Below are 19226 nucleotides of genomic sequence, written 5' to 3'. Positions count from 1 at the left end.
CCGTTCATTTTCTTCGTAGAGGTTGTATATATTCAAATGAAATCTGGCGTACAGATTTATCATTTTAATATCTAGGTCAAGCATGATTTTGAGTACGATCGAGCAGTTTTCGACAGAGGTATGTCCCTTGAACGTAGAAAAATTCTAATTACATGTGTATTTGAAGTTTCCGTTGCGCCTATTGAAATGAAATATGGTGTACCGAATTATCAAAATTAAATCTATTGCAATACGATTTTGGGTACGATCGAGCAGGAGGGAGGAATAAATATTTCACAAACATCTCTTGTTCAATTAAAATCTTCATATTTTGCCAATTATAAAGTAGATTTAATAAGTATACTAATGGAGGGATTAACATGTATTAATCAACCTGTCCATTTTAAGTATCCTAAGCGTTCATTCGGCAAGAAAAATCCAGAACTACGTTCTTTTAACCCTTCGTGGTTCAAATCCTACCCATGGTTACATTATGACGAGGTAACTATCTCACACATTGCATTGACAATCATTATTTTCAGTTATAACAATCTTGTAATCAATAATTTTTTTGAAATATTACACAACATATATTATTTGCAAAACCGATAACGCTTGACGCAATATTAAGCAAAACATTTTCATTTTTCATTCAATAGCTTAATAATAAGTTCTCTTTATTTTAGGCAAACGATCTGGCTTTCTGTTTCACTTGCATGGCTGCAGCAAAGGAAGGGAAAATATCGAATTCCAAAATCGACGGCAGTTTTCTGTCAGCTGGATTCAGCAACTGGAAAGATGCTACCTCAAAGTTCCGGAAACATCAAGACTCCGACTGTCACAAAGAGGCCGTGGAAAGAAAGTTGAAACTTCCTAGAGAAACCAAGGACATCGGTGAAGTTCTCTCAGCCGCCCGCTCAGAGGAGAAAACCCACAACAGACAGCAAATGTTGACCATCCTACGCAACATTAGATTTCTTGCTAGACAGGGACTACCAATCCGTGGCCATGACGATAACCAGAGCAACTTCATCCAGCTTCTGAAGCTTCATGGAAAATCAGATTCGTCAATTCTTGCGTGGCTGGAGAAGAAAAAAAGAGAAATATACAACAACAGATATTCAGAATGAGATGCTGCAAGTGAAGGCCTTAAAGATTCTGCGAGACGTAGCTGCTCACATCAGGGAAGATGGCTTTATCTCGATTATGGTAGACGAGACGACAGACCAATCGAACCATGAACAAGTTGTGATTGTGAATCGTCATGTTGACAGTGACTTGAATGTTCAAGAGGAATTCATTGGACTGTGTATGGTGCCGTCAATCGACGCTGCTACATTGACCAGTGTGATTCTGGATACGTTAGTGAGGATGAACATTTCCTTGAGCAAGTGCCGTGGCCAGTGTTACGATGGAGCCAGCAACATGTCCGGGGCAAAGAAAGGCGTGGCAGCAAACATCACCAAACAAGAACCTCGGGCCATCTATACACACTGCTATGGACATGCACTTAACCTTGCTGTTGGTGATACTGTGAAAAGATCGAAAGTGATGCGTGATTCTTTGGATACTGTGTTTGAAATGTTCAAACTCGTTAATTATTCACCTAGGAGGGACACTATCCTGGAACAGCTAAAGCGCGAGATGGCACCAGATACGCCAGGATTCCGTGTGCTTTGCCCAACTCGGTGGACCGTGAGAGCTCTCAGCCTGAACAGTGTTTTAGGAAACTACTCCGTCCTTCAGTCCCTGTGGGAGACATGCTATGAATGCACTAAGGATTCTGAAATTCGTTCTCGAATTATCGGTGTTAAGACCCAGATGCAAAGTTTTGACTTCCTCTTTGGTGTGTCCCTTGGATACGAAATTCTACGCCACACAGACAATCTCAGCCGAACCATGCAGAAGAACGACCTCTCAGCTGCAGAAGGTCAACACATTACAGAGCTCTACTTGACAACTCTTAGTGAAATGCGTAACGAAAACACTTTTGACACATTCTGGGAATCACTAAACAACAAACTAGATGATTTGGACGACAGTGAACCAAGACTCCCTCGACGCAGGAAGATGCCAAAGCGATTTGAAACCGGGAACGCTCCTCCAGAGTTTGCAACATTCAACAAAGAACTATATAGACAGATGTACTATGAAGCTTTGGATCTTGTGATGAGTTGTGTGAAGGAGCGTTTTGACCAGCCAGGCTTCCGCGTCTACAGTCATTTAGAGGACGTGCTTCTAAAGTCTGTGCGCGGTGACAAGACATTCAAAGAAGACTTGGATTTCATCTTAGACTTCTACAAAGATGATTTAGACAAGACATCCCTTTCATCACAACTAGAGACTTTCACATCGTACGCTAGAAACAACCGACATACAAGTATAAATCTATATTTATAAATTAAGACATTTCGCCAATAAACTACGAAATGTCTGCACCAGTGTAACTGCTTACACTTTTAGTATTTCAACAAATGTGAGATGATGTCCATAAGCTATTAATAGTTTAATTTTTTCTGAGAAATAAATATTGAGAAATAGCATAAATGAGAGTAAGGTGGTAAATGCACTTAATTGGCGCATCCAAGTTAGCGGGAGTTTGCATCAAAATATATCCTTGCAATGAAAACATATTAAATGACTAAAGGGTGAATATATTTACTGAGATCTTATTAAGGGCTATATATAAATTAAGAGTTGACAAATGTTGAATAAATAAAATGCTGCTCGCTTCCGATGCACGACCTCTGGTGAGAAAATGGGATAGAACTTTCCAGAACGGAGTAACCAAGAATGCGGGTTGGCAGGACGAGTTTGTCATGCGGCGCAGGAAGATAATTTGGTTTGGCAATCTATGGTTAATTTTTAAAAAAAAAATGAATAAATGAAATAGATTTATCTGACGCCACCCAGACGGTATGCCCAGGAACGCGATGAGACTAATTAACGCCATTGGGGAAAGTGAATCATCTTGTAGCGAGTGAACTATTGGGCAGATACTTTATATCTGACAACGTTGGTTTAAAAATATACCAATAAATATGCATACCCTAGCTTTTTCAAATTTCAGACATATAATTAACACAACGAATTAGTAGTTAACCTTATACGTTAATTTGTTAACAATATACATATTGTGTTCTACGTCATTATTAATAAATGAACGGGGAAGTTGAAGGGGTGGGGGATCCTAGTTATTTTTCCAAAACACTCTTTATCTAAAAATCTTTTTTGGAAGAGTGATAAAAATTTATAGTGAAATTTGACTTAAAACTAAAAAATTTAGAGATACGACGCACTAATTATTGGTTTGAAATAAAAATTTAAAAAATTTTTTTTTTTTTAGACAGCTGAAAAAAATGAAAACCACGTACATGTATACTATATAAATAGTGCCTGTTTGGGAGGGTAACAGTTGAAATTGACACCCCGAGAAAACCATTGTCAACCGACGCGAAGCGCAGGTTGACAATGGTTTTCGAGGGGTGTCAATTTCAACTATTATCCTCCCAAACAGGCACTATTTATTTTGTTATACTGAATGTCTTAATTTTTACGAAAATTTTATATTGCTTTTATATAGGAATAACGTGAATTCTACAGCGAACCGTACGCGCATAATTTTCGCGCATGTAACAATTTTTATTGTTATACTTTCATGTTAAATACTGAAATCTGATTGGTTAAGACGCAGTTAATAATATTTACTATTACCCTCAGCGTTAGCAACGCACTTGGCAACGGGTAATATTAAAAAATGTTACATGCGCGAAAATTATGCGCGTACGGTTCGCTGTAGAATTCACGTTATTCCTATATAAAAGCAGTAAAATTTTCTTTAAAATTTTAAAAAAGACATTCAGTATAACAAAATAAATAGTGCCTGTTTGGGAGGATAACAGTTGAAATTGACACCCCTCGAAAACCATTGTCAACCTCCGCTTCGCTTCGGTTGACAATGGTTTTCTCGGGGTGTCCATATCAACTGTTACCCTCCCAAACAGGCACTATTTATATAATGTTACCCGTTGCTAAGTGCGTTGCTAACGCTGAGGGAAATAGAACGGATTATGAACTGCGTCTTAACCAATCAGATTTCAGTATTTAACATGAAAGTATAACAATATAGTATATCGTCCATTTCAGTGTAAAGTTTTCATCCCTGCCCGCTATTCTGAATACCCAACTATGCAGTTGTTTGTTGTTTTTAATTTCAAATTTAAAGAATTTAATGTTAAAGGGGCATGGTCACGATTTTTGTCAAAAATTATTTTTTCGATTTTAATGTTTAAAATGCTTCAGTATTGCATTTTTAATAGGCAGCTAAATTTTGAGTGTCATTTCCTCAGTTATAAGCGAGTTACAGAGCTTACCATTCTTTGCTATGAATACAAAGCTTTTGTTTACATTTTGAATGTTGGAGTGAAAATTCCAGTTTTAGACCTAAAATGAATGTGTTACACATTAGGAACTGTTTATTAATGCTTGAAATGAATAAGAAGATATACAAATCAGCTTGAAAAAGATAATTTACTGGTATATTGAATCTATGTAAACAAAAACAGGACACGAGCCTTGTTTACAAGACAAAAAATTGTGAGCCCATTATCTTGCATATAACTCAACGATTGACTCTCAAATTTCATTTGTTCATTAGAAATGCATTCCTATAGCATTGTAAATAATAAAATCAGAAAAATATAATTTGACCTAAATTGTGACCATGTCCGTTTAAGATTTAGCAATTAAAAAAAATTGGACACAGTAAAAATTTAAAAATTGAACTAAAAATATGGTTCTACATACATGTATTAAGCATTGTACCACTTTATTGTGTAAAGCGTTAAATCTCGCACTTGCGTGGGATATCATCTAAGTTCACTGAAAATGAAGGCATTTTTCAATTCCTCTGTGTGTGTGTGTGTGTGTGTGTGTGTGTGTGTGTGTGTGTGTGTGTGTGCGTGCGTGCGTGAAAATGACAATGTCGTGAGCCGAGAAGCCGTTAATTTAGACGTCTGCATGTCTACCTCCTGCTGCAGCTGGGCATCAAAGACGTCACCTGCACGTGGTAAAACACATTTGTCTGCTTGATTAGCGAGTCCATACCTGTTAACAAATGACATTTTGATTTTTTAACAAAGGCATGTTTGACCTATAAAAAAATTTCTACAGATATTGAATAAAATTAATTTGACATTTTTTTTTCAATGACTTACATGTACAAAGTACAGATTAAATATCATTTTCTGCAAAATACTTTTGAACTCGCCTTTGGTGAATTGTTTGTTTCAAATTCATTTTTATAGTTCTTTACATATTGCCATTTGATCGTTTTTTTAGCTCGCCTGATCCAAAGGCTCAAGTGAGCTTTTCTGATCAAGATTTGTCCATTGTCTTTTGGCGTTGTAGTTGTAAACTTTTCAACCTCTTCTCCAGGAACAATGGGTGGATTTCAACCAAACTTGAGGAGCTCAAATTTGTGTTGAAGCATCCTCAGGTAGTGTAGATTTAGATTTAAGTTTGTTCAAATCATGGTTCTTGGGGTAGGGTGGGGCTAGGATGGGGAAAAAGGTTTTACATAGGAATTTAAAGAGAAAAATCTTTAAAAAAAATCTTTTCAAAAACTATTAAGTCAGAAAAGATCGTGTGGAGGCATCCTCAGGTAGTGTTGAATCCAGTTTGTTCAAATCATGGTCCCTAGGGTAGGGTGGGGCCAAAATAGGGGAATCGAGCTTTGCACAGGAATATACAGAGATCACCTTTAAAATCTTTTTCTTTTTTCAAAACACATTAGGCCAGAAAAGTTCTTCGTGTGGAAGCATACTCATGTAGTGTAAATTCAGCTTTGTTCAAACCATGGTTTTCGAGGATAGGATGGGGCCACAATGTTGGTTGAAGTTGTACACTGGAATGAATAGAGAAAATCTTTAAAAATCTTCTCAAAAACCATTTGGCCAGAAGAGCTCAAATTTGTGTGGACGAATCCTCAGATAGTGTAGATTCACGTTTTTTTTTCAAATCATGATTCCCAGGGTATGGTGGGGCTACGAATCGTAGCCTACGTAGCCTATGATGGGGGGGGCTGTCAAATGTTTACATAGGTAGTTATAGAGAAAAATCTAAAGAAAAAAGCATTCAGCTAAAAAATCTGAAACTTTTGAAAAGGCACAAATTGTACAGATTAAAGTTTGATCAAACCATGATTCCTTGGAGAAAAGTGGGACCACAAAGGCGGAATTTTATAGAGGACTAGAGGAAATACAGATACTAGAACAACAAAAGGGCCTACCGTAAATAATTATGTGTGGAAAAAATAGAAAAATTTTTTCTTAACTTTTTGTGCAAGATCTACTGTACTTAATTGTCAAGATATTTTGATTTTTATACTGTAATATATTCAGAGTTTATAGTTATTGTTGTTCAGACGGAGGATTTATCATTAAAACAGTTTTTCGCCCTGTTTATACGATAACCTTTAGTGGTTCGGTGACATCAGTGTTTGAAATTACATGAGAATCACATGAGATTTTAGTGAGCGTGTTATTATGCACCACCACCCACTACCCTTTCGAAGAAGTGAGGGCATATTGCTTTGCTGCTGTCCGTCTGTCTCTCTGTCGGTCGGTCGGTTCACCAACAGTTTTCGTTCATTTTTTTCGCAGAGGTTGCACATGTTGTAATGAAATTTGGTATACAGATTTATCGTAATAATATCTAGATCAATTTCGATTTTGGGTACGATCGAGTAATTTTAGACAGCGTTATGCCCCTTAAACGTATACAGTTTTCGTTAATTTCCTTGTTAGGGTTGTACATATTCAAATGAAATCTGGTGTACATATTTATCATTTTAATATCTAGGTCATGCGTGATTTTGAGTACGATCGAGCAGTTTTCGACAGAGGTATGTCCCTTGAGCTTAGAAAAATTCCAAAATTCCAATTACATGTGTATTTGGGTCAATATAAAAAAGGCAGCTAAATAGTTCAGGTGAAAATCATAAAAAATAGTAGATTATTCTGGACCTTTATTGAACTAATAGTAATAATATAACACTGTATTTTTCAAAAAACATATTTTCCAAACAGTAGCTAATGTAGTTTGGTCAAAATGTTCTTTTGAAAATGAACAATAACTGTTTTTTGTCATTGGTGTTACTTGTAAACAATACACTGTACATAAAAAATAAGCAACTTTTGAAATGAAATTTGAAGGACAAATAAATGTGTAATAATGTGACTTAGCAAGAATAAAAATTCACAGCATTTATTTTTAATAGTAAGTTACTTTTTTCAGCTTTTTACATGAATATGAGACAATCTTGTAAGACATACCTGCTTTTATATGTTTTAACATAAAAATGGCAAAAATAATCAAAATTTCATAACATTCAATCCATCCAGAATTTCAATACATTTATTATCATGATTTACAAACCCCAAAATACATAAAATTAAGACGGAAGAACATTTATAAGACTGGTTACTCCAATGACTCGATAGTAATACCAATGACAGTTTTAGTAACGCCAATGACTTTTAAACTAAAATTTAAGTCTAAAACATCTCAAAGAATTAAAAAAAACCCCTTAATCTTTCTTACATTAACCTTTCTTAATTACAAAGATGAAAAAAATAATAAGTTTAACTCTTTAAATGGGTTTGCAAAAGTGAAAATTGACAAAGTAACACCAATGACATTTGGTTACCCCAATGACAAAATGCATTGGTTACGCCAATGACAAAATGCAAGCATACATAGATTTTAATTAACATTTTTCTTTCATATATTAAAGCTTAACAAATGCTTGAAAAAAAAAACCATTCAATTTGATATCTCCACCTACTAACTCAAATCATTACTCAGCATACATTTCAACGATTTTTGCTAATTTTTCACTTTCAACAACATACTTATATCCATGCAACTCTAATTGGATCTTTAAACAAACATCATTATATTATTGTTATTTATTATTAGTGATTATTTAAACTGACTTGGCAACTATCCTTTTACAATTTATACTAGCTTCATAAAATAATCAATATATTATAAAAGCAAACGTGTTTGTTTTAAATTGTTGCTAATGTAATTGGTACATATTACATGCACATGTCATTGGCGTTACCATGCACTTTTAAATTTCGTTTATGAAATAAAGAGAAAAAATGGATAAACTTTGAATATTTTAATTGGCATGTATATTATCCTTTTCTATTTACCAGTTTGATAAAATAAAAAGTTTATTATCGTACAAAGCAAAAATTCATTTTATTATACTTTTGTCATTGGTATTACATGCACATGTCATTGGCGTTACTATTGTTCTTAAAATTCTCTTTTTTGAGGTAAATAGCAAAAACATGATAATCTTTGAATATTTCAATTGACATGGATGTTATCCTTTTCTATCTACCAACTTAATAGAATAAACATTATGCTATTTTACAAACAAATGTTCATTTTATAATACTTTTGTCATTGGTGTTACATGCACATGTCAATAGCGTTACTATTGTACCTAAATTTGTTTTTAATTAGAAAAATTGTGTTTATAAATGAAATCAAATAATATTTATATTAAAATTTAAATTGATTAAAGTTGTAAATTAGAAAAGAAGATCAAAATATAAAAGAATGTATAATTAAATGTATACTTTCTGTCAGTGGTGTAACTTAACTCGTCACTGGTGTTATTTTGTAGCAGTTACACCAATGACAGTAACACCAATGACAAAAAGTACATAAATGGGCTGCTATACTTAGATACCCTATGAGAGTGAAAAAGGTCATTTGCACAGTGTGTTTAGTAAATATCTTGAAAATGTTTAGTATGATTATCAAACTTCTATCTACAATTGTTTTGACAAAATTGCTACAATACCAATGACAAAGCATTATTGTATTTCTTACCTTTTTGCCATCAGAAGCTCATTTTAATAACACAAACCACGAAACATACAAATGGCGTCTGCAGTTTTTTACAGGAAGTGATGTCTTGCATCTCAGGACTAGTTATGATGTCATTTATCAAGAATGACAACTCTTTTCCAACAAAGCAAATTCGGTTACGCCAATGACAAAGAATTTATGTACAGACATATTTAATATTGTATTGGTTTTAATGGGGGGTGGGTGGGTGCATCTTTTTTACTTTAAAAAACATTCCTTATGTGTCACATATATGTGTTTAATGTGTTTATACATCATATATTTTTGGGGGTAATATTTTAAATGATTTTATAAATATTTATCAATTAAACAGAAGTGTATTTCTATTGACAGAGTAAAAGTGGCAGATTTAGGGGTTTAAATTCTTATATTTATTAAGATACATTTGTTTTTTTTTACTTTTTTCTTATAGCAATAGAAAATATAAAGTCCATTATTTGTTATATGATAGTTAAATGATGGTTAGATAATAAAAATAAAATTAAACATAGCAGTGACATAAATAGCTGCCTTTTTTTACATTGACCCATTTGCAGTTTCCGTTGCGCCTATTGAAATGAAATATGGTGTACAGAATTATCATAATAATATCTATTGCAAGTCGATTTTGGGTACGATCGAGCAGGAGGGAGGAATAAATATTTCACAAACATCTCTTGTTCAATTAAAATCTTCATATTTGGCCAATTTTAAAGAAGATTTAATAAGTATACTTGTTTAGCACTGAACCACCTTAACCTTAGGCACAGGGGCATCTTATCTGCTCTCTGTGATATATATAGCAGAGCGGATAAGATGCCCCTGTATTGGACACTTCCATATTGTAGTTCTTACTTTCTCTCGAAATAAACAATAAAATCAAGTATCATATTAGTTACCTAACAGGGTGTTGCATTTGGTTATAGTGTAACTTTTGAATCTGTAAGTCACGAGGTTGAATATCAATAATGAAAATTCGAATGTTATTATAGGAAGAAAGCGAAAGTTTTTTTTATTTAAAAGCGGGGGTGGGAACATGTAGCAAGTGTTTGTTATGCTAATGTGGCGTTTAATGATCGAGAGTACTAACGCGTGCTTCCCCATTCTCCCATCATCCGAGCTTTACACTCAAACAGTAAAGCTTGCTCTAGTTGCAGAATAATGCTCCCGTAACAACTATCTGTATATGGTTCATGACATGAAACAAAAAAAAGTCGTTACCCGTAACAGTTATCTATATAACATGATCAAAAACGCATTCCAACGACTAATATAAGGCATACCTTATACCAAATAAAATGGGATAACATTATTTCTTGAAAATTAAGTTGATGCTTATTGTAATTATGATGAAAAAGAATTATTGTTTTAATTAATATACATTATATTATTACACGTATTACAATTGTGCAATATCGGTATATGCAATCGGTAATATTATAAAACAGCAAACATCTTAATATAAAATTTTATATTAATCTTATAAAATAGAAATTTTTTTAGAAAATAGTAAAAACATTTGGCACTCCATAATTCCATCATTGCCTTCATAACGAAGCAATTTTTCTCAACTTCATCATCGATATCATGGAAACTATGACATCATATTGTTCATCACAGCGTCATCATCATCATCATTTTTCGTCATCAACATGGCACGATTAAGGAGCAATCATGAATGTTTCTTAGGGTTTCAATTCGTTGTCATTTATCCATCCAGCACAGGAGAGATCGCAGGATTTAATTTACGTGCAATGTAGGAGTTCATTTGGCAGAGCAGTTCCTCGGGAATATATCAGCAGCACTTTCAGTTCACTGGTTGCAATTTTAAAATGGACAATTACTACCAAATGTATAGGAAACCAAAAAGCATTGCAAAATTATACGGATAGTTTTCAGTCGAGCAGTGGGCGGATGAATTCGATTTTCCACTTTAAAGAGAAAGACGGATGAAGATGCTGACAAGGTCGCGGTCCACATCTGTCTGTAAGAAAAAAATGAATTTATTTAATTTAAGGTTTATCAATTTCGAGATATTTGCGTCCAACTTTTTTTAATACAAATATGATTACAAAAATTGAATACTCACACATGTGTTCCCGATATCGTTGTTTTTGGTCTAAAACAAAAAAAGATAAGCAAAAATTAAGTTATAATAATAAATGATATCTGTTAAAAAGAAAATGATGCATATATGATGCATTAAAGATTCTGTCGACCGGTTTAACTAAACAACGCCCTATGTATCTTACCTTCTTTGCATGTGTAAGTACGTCATCGTCCATCTCGAGAGAGGAAGCGCTTCGCTTCTTTATCCAATTGGGCAGCACCATCATTGGAGCTGAAGGTTTTGTTTGTCTTTTTGCCTGTCCCCTCATCTGCAACAGACATACTTCTGATTTTAAAACGTCTTTGATATGAACAACTCATTTTAATAAACAACAGCCGAATGTAAATTTTAAAAAAAAATCAAATTTGACATTTTTCTGATATTCTGTTATTTTTCTGATATTCTGGTACACGAGAATACTTGTAATACTAAACAGTTAAGCGACCGAAACATGCATCTAAAATTTTATTTAAAAATAAATATTTGAGCTTTCTCCTTCCAAGATTTATCATATGTAGAAGGGGTTTTTTTCGGGGTAGAGGGTACAACTTGGGTTTTCTTATTTCTATGATCGATCCCTTAACGCAATATATACTTAATATGTGTGAGCGTATTGATAAACGCCAAACACTTACAGCTTTCAGGATGCTTCTGGTAGCCATTTTTTGGTTTCCATATATGTACCAACTGGTGTCAGTTTCAATATCCATCTGTAAAGTGATTTAATACGAACAATATTTTTAATTTATATGTAGGAAATAAATAAGGGCAACATGTAATGGGGGTAGAATTAAATAATAAATGTATGATAATAGAGGTACATGTACTGACCCGCTCAACTGATCTGCCGCAGGAATCAAGAGTTTTCGCCTTAAATTAAATTAAAAACAGAATTATCACTATTTCTGCACAGATTGCAACAATTTAACAATATGCAAAAGTTGATCAATCAATAAGATAACTAATTAGTATGGGACTGTAAATTTAACCCCCCCCCCCCCGAAAAAATCACCAAAAGAAGTTTTAGCTAAAGTATTTTAGAGTGAACTTAAAAGTATAAAGCAATTAAACTTTTCGTGTGTTTTGCAATAAAAACAAAAGTAGTCTATATGAATCAATCTATGGATGTTTTTGATCCGCTGTCATTTGCGTAGCAGTAGCTCACACGGGGACTCTAAATATTGAACTTTGATCAGATTTAGTGAACTATAAAATTAACAATAATTGTGAAGACAAAATACCTTTTTTGCTACAGGCTTGCAATTTGCTTGGCCTAGTGGTCGTTTCATTGTAAAGTTTTCTCTCCTCTTCACAATCAATATAGCATAGGTTGGTAACCGCAAAGGCTTATGACATATTATTGTCAACGTCATCTATTTATGACGTCATAATCAACATTCGGCAAATATAATTGTAACGGTATTTTCGCATTTTTCAACCTTGGAAATTTAGGCTTTGGCATTCTTATATTTTGAATAAAAATTCTTAGTTAATTGAATGAAATCAGACGCAAAATTCTGATTGATTATTGAAAATAATCGAACAATAATGACATTAATATCAAATTTGAAATTGTTGAGTGTATGTGTGGGTTTTTATATCAAAATTATGCCTGCTCCTTCTGTGAGTCTAGATTTAAATTCCAGTCAAATTTGTTAGTTTTCTCAGTGGATTTTTCCTTTTGAATGTTCCGAGTGTAATGTTTTTGGGGTTGTTTTTTTTTTGGGGGGGGGGTCGTTTCTGTAAATTGAATATTTTTGCATCCTTCTATACGTTTCTTTGCCGTTAAAGTTAATAGAACTTTGCTACTATCGATCTCAAATGATTTAAAATAGGATGGTGTCAACACACTATTCCTGATTACATGTATGAACAATTACATCTATAGTATATTTACAGCGTTAATTTCTAAGGAAAATAAGTTTAATAATTAATATTAAATTATTTGTTCTTTTAACTAGAAATTTTAATTGAGTTTTTTGCGAGGAAATTAAGAATAATCAAAACACATAACTAGTCTTATAAAAATTGATTTTAAATGTTGTTAGGCAAACTTTGATTGGTCAATTTCAACAAAAATGGGTCTCTGATTGTAACGCATCTAGTGAAGGATTGATTTATAATTTGTATACCAATAACATTTTTATACATGTACCTAGAAATTACACCAAGAAAACTATTGCTACATTACTGGTAAAGTTTGGGCATGTTCTTTTATAAATCAACACCATCATGCTGATATGCAATTTAAACCAGATTTTTTTTGTAAATCTGTTATTAACAGAAGAAAAAATACCGAGTTAAGTACCGAAGCTTCCTTAGGTTGACTTTTCCTGATCACGAGAAAGGTTCAATTTTTGTGTCAATGCCAGTCTGAGCGTACATTAATTATTTAAACAATAAAATGCTTTCTTTTATTATTCATTCGGGATATGAAGGTAGCGACATTGCAGGAAAAATACATAATCCGCGTTAGCGGGTTATGTAAATTTTTCCTGCAATGATCGCTACCTTCATAACCCGCATGAATCATCAAAGAAAGCATTTTATTGTTTATATTAACATTTTTCTTTAACTAATTAATAAACTGATTATGAAAAGTTAGTAAAATTCACTAAATTACTGTTAATGTACAAAAGTACGTTAGCTAAAAGAAACAGAAAAAATGGTCTCCTGTAAGACTTTGAGTCTGGCATCGTCATGATTATTTCGTGCAGTCTGGGATTTTACTAAGGTCGCTGTAGGTTCAGACCAATCGATAAACAGGGCGTGTCACTTTCAGTCGCTGTAGATTTCGACCAATCGATAAATAGGCCGTGTAGATTTCAGTCTGGCTGTTTCTATAGAGCTATGAATTAACTATAAGTCTCCGTAGGAAATAGAGGAAATTATGCTTGGTAGATGTAAATATATCGTACATGTATATATGTTTCTTAAAAGCAAAAAACGCAACAACATATCTAGGAAAGACAATTAAGGCTAATGGTCATTCGTACGTCTTAGGAAAGCTTTTACAGACAACCACGTGATAAATTATGAATTTGTAATATTCTGGAATGTGAACGATTTGAAAATGATATGGGAAAATGGCAGTTTTAGGAGAAAACATTATTTTCAAAATGTTTGCAACATTCAAGTTTTTAAATTTGTTATCAGAAGTCAAAAGCGCCACAGTACTTTCTACAAAGTTTGACAAATAAGTCGTTATTAGATATTTGATCCGCCGTGTTGTGACGTAGTGTCTTAAAATGTATAGGATACAGAACCAAATACGATAAGAATGAGTAATAAACACTCGATCACTTTTCATATTGTAAACAAAATTAACAAGTCGTTTTTAATTATTTAGCAAGACCTATCATGGGTTTATCTCAACATGGTGCGTATTTGACAAACAATTTACAATCAAATGCGCTAATATATTACACATTCATTGAACAATAAAATGAGAAAGTTTGTAATTATTTAAATTTATAATTATGTTGTGCTGATTGTAGTTGCTTAATGATCAGCATGTGTCTAGACAACTAACTATCAAACGCTCCAAATACGCCTCAATGTTCAAATTATTAATATTGGATTCAACTTCAAGTGAACTCCCACTAATTATGTGTATCAAGTATCTCTTCCAAATAAGGTTACGCAAATATGAAATAGAATTCAAATTTAAAGATACCGTTGGTTTTGTTTTTTGGGGGTTTTTTTTCTTTGTTTTAGATATTCTTTTTTTTTTCTTATTGAAGAAGTCATATCCACATCTACAAGTGTAGAAACAAAATGATAAAAAAAAGCAAACAAGTTTTTTTAAGTAAATGGAGAGCATACAGATGTTAATGGTTATTGATTCAAATTCGTTCAGATGTTGAATGCAAACATACGTCACGATTGTAAATTATTTGGGATAAAATATTGATTATTCATTCTAAATTTCATGTATTCATTTACCAGGTTATTTATAATTAAGAAGATTGTTTGATTTAATTCATAGCTTTTTAAGCAATCTTAATGAGCAATACAATCTGAATTTTTTCTTTCAAATATATAAAGTCTTGGGAATATTTCAAAGTCGTTTATTCTTGTATATATATATATATATATATATATATATATATATATATAACAAGCACAAACATTGCAATAACTCTCAAATTGACATATACCTGCCCATAGTGAATGATAAAGATATATATAAAGCACAGAGAAATTCACTTTTGTTGGAGCTCCACCATCCGCCCCGACCGAGGCTTGAACTCACGACCTCTGGAACCCATTCTCCTAGCAGTGAGCGGCCACCGCGCTCCCCACTCGGCTATCTAGGCAAGACAAAAATCTTGCTAGGTTCCGTTCGTTATCGAAAGCAAGATTTTTGTCTTGCCTAGATAGCCGAGTGGGGAGCGCGGTGGCCGCTCACTGCTAGGAGAATGGGTTCCAGAGGTCGTGAGTTCAAGCCTCGGTCGGGGCGGATGGTGGAGCTCCAACAAAAGTGAATTTCTCTGTGCTTTATATATATATATATATATATATATATATATATATAATCAAAAAAGAAAAAGAAAATGAACAGTTCCAAAGTTTCTATTCACTAGCGCTTTCTGGATTTACATCCTTCTTCAGGTGAATGTACATAACTTATGTACGTTCACCTGAAGAAGGATGTAAATCCAGAAAGCGCTAGTGAATAGAAACTTTGGAACTGTTCATTTTCTTTTTCTTTTTTGATTATTTATACTGTGTGATATCACCTTTCACTCATTTTGGATTATATATATATATATATATATATATATATATATATATATATATATATATATATATATATATATATATATATATATATATATATATATATATATATATTTGTTAATTCATTACAAACACAAAATGTTCTTATAGATTTTTTACTATTTCTACATATAATGAATTACGAATTTTATGATGCTGCATAATCTGCCAAGAAACAAACGCATAATTCACAGCAACAGTCATCATAAATATTGATGAAGAAGACTGCCATTCAACATAATGTGTGCAAGTGTACGTGTACTAGTAAGTTGTCATTGTAAGTAAACTTTAATAACAAAAAAAGATTTCTATCCATGAATGCCTTTTATTATTGATTTTAAAGTATCGATTTACCATGTGTGTAGGTAATCTTCGTACACGGAAATACTGTAAAAGAAAATTCACTGCGGGCTTTACTTATTTCCTTAATCAGTGAAATATTTTGTGTCCAATCAAAACTCTTTAAACTTTGGTCTAAGAACGATGAACTAAGAACTTATGCTCTTTTTTAAAATTGTTTTCATCACAAGTGACATTTACAGATCATGCAATTACAATTATATATAACATTTCATATATATATATATATATATATATATATATATATATATATATATATATATATATATATATATATATATATATATATATATATATATATATATATATATATATATATATAAATATATATATTTATATATATATATATATATATTTATATATATATATATATATATATATATATATATATATATATATATATATATATATATATATATATATATATATATATATATATATAATTTTATATATTCTCGTGATATCAATTATATCTTGTTTCCTCTTAGCAACAAAATTTATAGATTATTTAGATCAGTCCGTCTGTCCATTTTCCTTTCCCTTTGGGTGACTCAATTTAGACTCAAATTTCACCTATAGAGTGTCCATGGGTAGAGGGTGTGCAGTGATCATGAACTATTTTGTGTCTGTCCGATGCTGTAAAGAAGAAAAAAAAGGAAAAACTCGTTTTCCCCTTACTCCCTTATACTCTGAAGATAGCCTGTGTGTTGGGGGTAAATACATTTTTTAGTGCATTTATGCGTCTAGTGTGATGGGGATCAAAATATAGATCCTTTCATCCCTCCTCGTGGCAATGCACGGAAAATGGTACCTAGCGCCTTGGGCAAAATTAAAGGGGGTCCCGGAGCAGCAACCTAAAAGGCCCTAGAGATGCAGTATGTATGTGCACCGGCGTGTGGATATGCCCTAGCACTTATAATATTGAGAACTATGAGGCGGGAAAAAATCAGCCAGCATACATGTAGCGAAAGAGATGGAAAGATACAATCTTGAAGTTTTGTGTTTGTGTGCAACAAGATGGACACAGGCTGGAGAAATAAAAAAAATTCTGGTGAAACTATTATATATTCAGGCCATGAAGTAGAACATGCACCGCATACTGAGGGAGTTGCAATTATGCTGTCAAAACAAGCAGAGACAGAGAAGGCGTTGATTGGATGGGAACCAATAAATTCCAGAATAACAAGGGCTATGATTAGAACATCAAATAAAAGAATGAACTTCAATGTGATAATTTGCTACGCCCAAACCAACAATGTTGATGGGCAAAAGAAAGAACAGTAGATTTTATACGATACTACAAACAACTATGAGTCATAAAAAGGAAAGAGAATTGGCACTTTTGATTGGAGATTTAAATGCCAAAGTTGGTGCTGAAAACCTAAGATTTGAGAGAGTCACGGGACAACATAGAATGGGAAAGATGAAAAAAAAAATCAACTTTTTGTGGATTTTTGTGCAAAAAACAATTAACCTAATCATCGAAGGTACAGTCTTTCCACATACGAGTATCTATAAATCCACATTAGTATCTCATGGTCATCGTACAGAGAATCAGAAAAATCACATGTGTATCAGTGCCAAGTTTAAATATCTTTTTGAGATTAACGAGCAATGAGTGAAGAAGATGCTCCATATGATCATTTCCCGCTAGCTTGAAAACTCAAACTTGGATTCAAAAAATGTATGCAAAATAACAGCGAAATGAGATATGATATAGAAAAATTAAAAGATGGTAGTACTTCAAGCTTTTATCGCAAAACCAATATCAGATTTTGCAGGACCAACATACAGAAGATAATGCAGTTAAAAGTAGCTGAACAGGTATTTAGAAAATGATTAAAATAGTGTGTGAAGAGGAAATGGCTCTTTCTTTGTAGAATCGGATCCTTAATGTGGGCCACCCAACTCCTCAAGATTTTGATTTTAACGAATGTTCATCTACATTTTCTGTAGTTTCTTTAACTAAACTTACAGCTTTTCTAGGCAAATGGATTTCGTAAAATAAATCTTTATTTATATCCCATGTAAATATTCAACCCCTCATTGTGGCCCTACCCTACCTCCCCCTCTCGGGATCTTGGTTTGAACAAAATTGAATCTACCCTACCTGAGGATGTTTTAACACTTGTATCAGCTTTTTCACCAATCAGTTTTTGAGAAGAATGATTAAATATGTTTCTATTCCTATATAAAAATTTGACCCCCACCCCCCTACCCACAAGTTTTTTAAATTTTACTTACTCTCTCTCTCTCTCTCTCTCTCTCTCTCTCTCTCTCTCTCTCTCTCTCTCTCTCTCTCTATATATATATATATATTTACATTTTCCAGTGTCTTTGATAACACTGCGTATCGATTTTGTACTATATAACCCATAATACAAATGACGCCAAATTGAGGCGCCAGCGGGGTTTGCTTATTTATATCTAAATATTTATTCGTACGATGGCTTAAAATTATATAAATATAAGTAATAAGGAATCATTCTTTGAATATTATGAGGTGATAATTTCGGTCGGGGCGTGATCAAATCTATCATAAAGCCCCTTCAGGCTTTATCGGACTTTGTTGCATGTTAACAAAATACTAATGTCAGGTTTATTCCCTGATCTGTGGACAAAAAGTTGTATTGTACCAGTACACAAAAAAGGTGACATCGATGATGTAAGCAACTACAGGGGTATCTCTATTGTCAGTTGTTTTGAAAAACTATTTACAAGTGTTTTAAATAATAGAAGCCTAGAATGGGATAACAAATACGATATTTTTTGACTGATGCTCAGTTTGGGTTTCGACCAGGACTTAGTACAGTAGATGCTATATTTGTTTTACAATCACTTATTAACAAAACTCTATGTAACAAAAAACGTCTATATTGTTGTTTTGTGGATTTTCAAAAGGCATTTGACTCTATTAACAGATGCAAGTTATGGAATAAAATATATAAAGTTGGTATACGAAGGAAATGATTACAAGTTATACAATCACTTTATAATAATGTGAAGTCATGTGTCAAATATGGTGGTGTTTTAATTGATTACTTTAGTAATGACATGGGTCTTA

The 19226-nt window shown here is 32.9% G+C and overlaps 2 protein-coding genes across 2 annotated transcripts; one reads left to right on the top strand and one right to left on the bottom strand.

The window, feature by feature from the left end:
- Positions 1 to 416: 416 nt before the first annotated feature.
- Positions 417 to 2379, top strand: LOC117692421 (zinc finger MYM-type protein 1-like). Its single transcript, XM_034480175.2, has one exon. It carries the CDS (start codon positions 1030 to 1032, stop codon positions 2377 to 2379), a length of 1350 nt encoding a protein of 449 aa, XP_034336066.2. The 5' UTR covers positions 417 to 1029.
- Positions 2380 to 10247: 7868 nt separating this feature from the next.
- LOC117693092 (uncharacterized) lies at positions 10248 to 12379 on the bottom strand. Its single transcript, XM_034483232.2, has 6 exons — positions 12262 to 12379; positions 11852 to 11890; positions 11656 to 11730; positions 11163 to 11288; positions 11000 to 11029; positions 10248 to 10894 (listed from the first exon to the last, which is right to left on the bottom strand). Exons 1-6 carry the CDS (start codon positions 12307 to 12309, stop codon positions 10844 to 10846), a joined length of 369 nt encoding a protein of 122 aa, XP_034339123.2. The 5' UTR covers positions 12310 to 12379; the 3' UTR covers positions 10248 to 10843.
- Between the last annotated feature and the right edge of the window lie 6847 nt (positions 12380 to 19226).

This window comes from Magallana gigas, chromosome 3 (genome assembly GCF_963853765.1).
Source record: "Magallana gigas chromosome 3, xbMagGiga1.1, whole genome shotgun sequence".
Lineage (NCBI taxonomy): Eukaryota > Metazoa > Mollusca > Bivalvia > Ostreida > Ostreidae > Magallana > Magallana gigas.
This window is presented reverse-complemented; position numbering and strand designations above follow the sequence as displayed.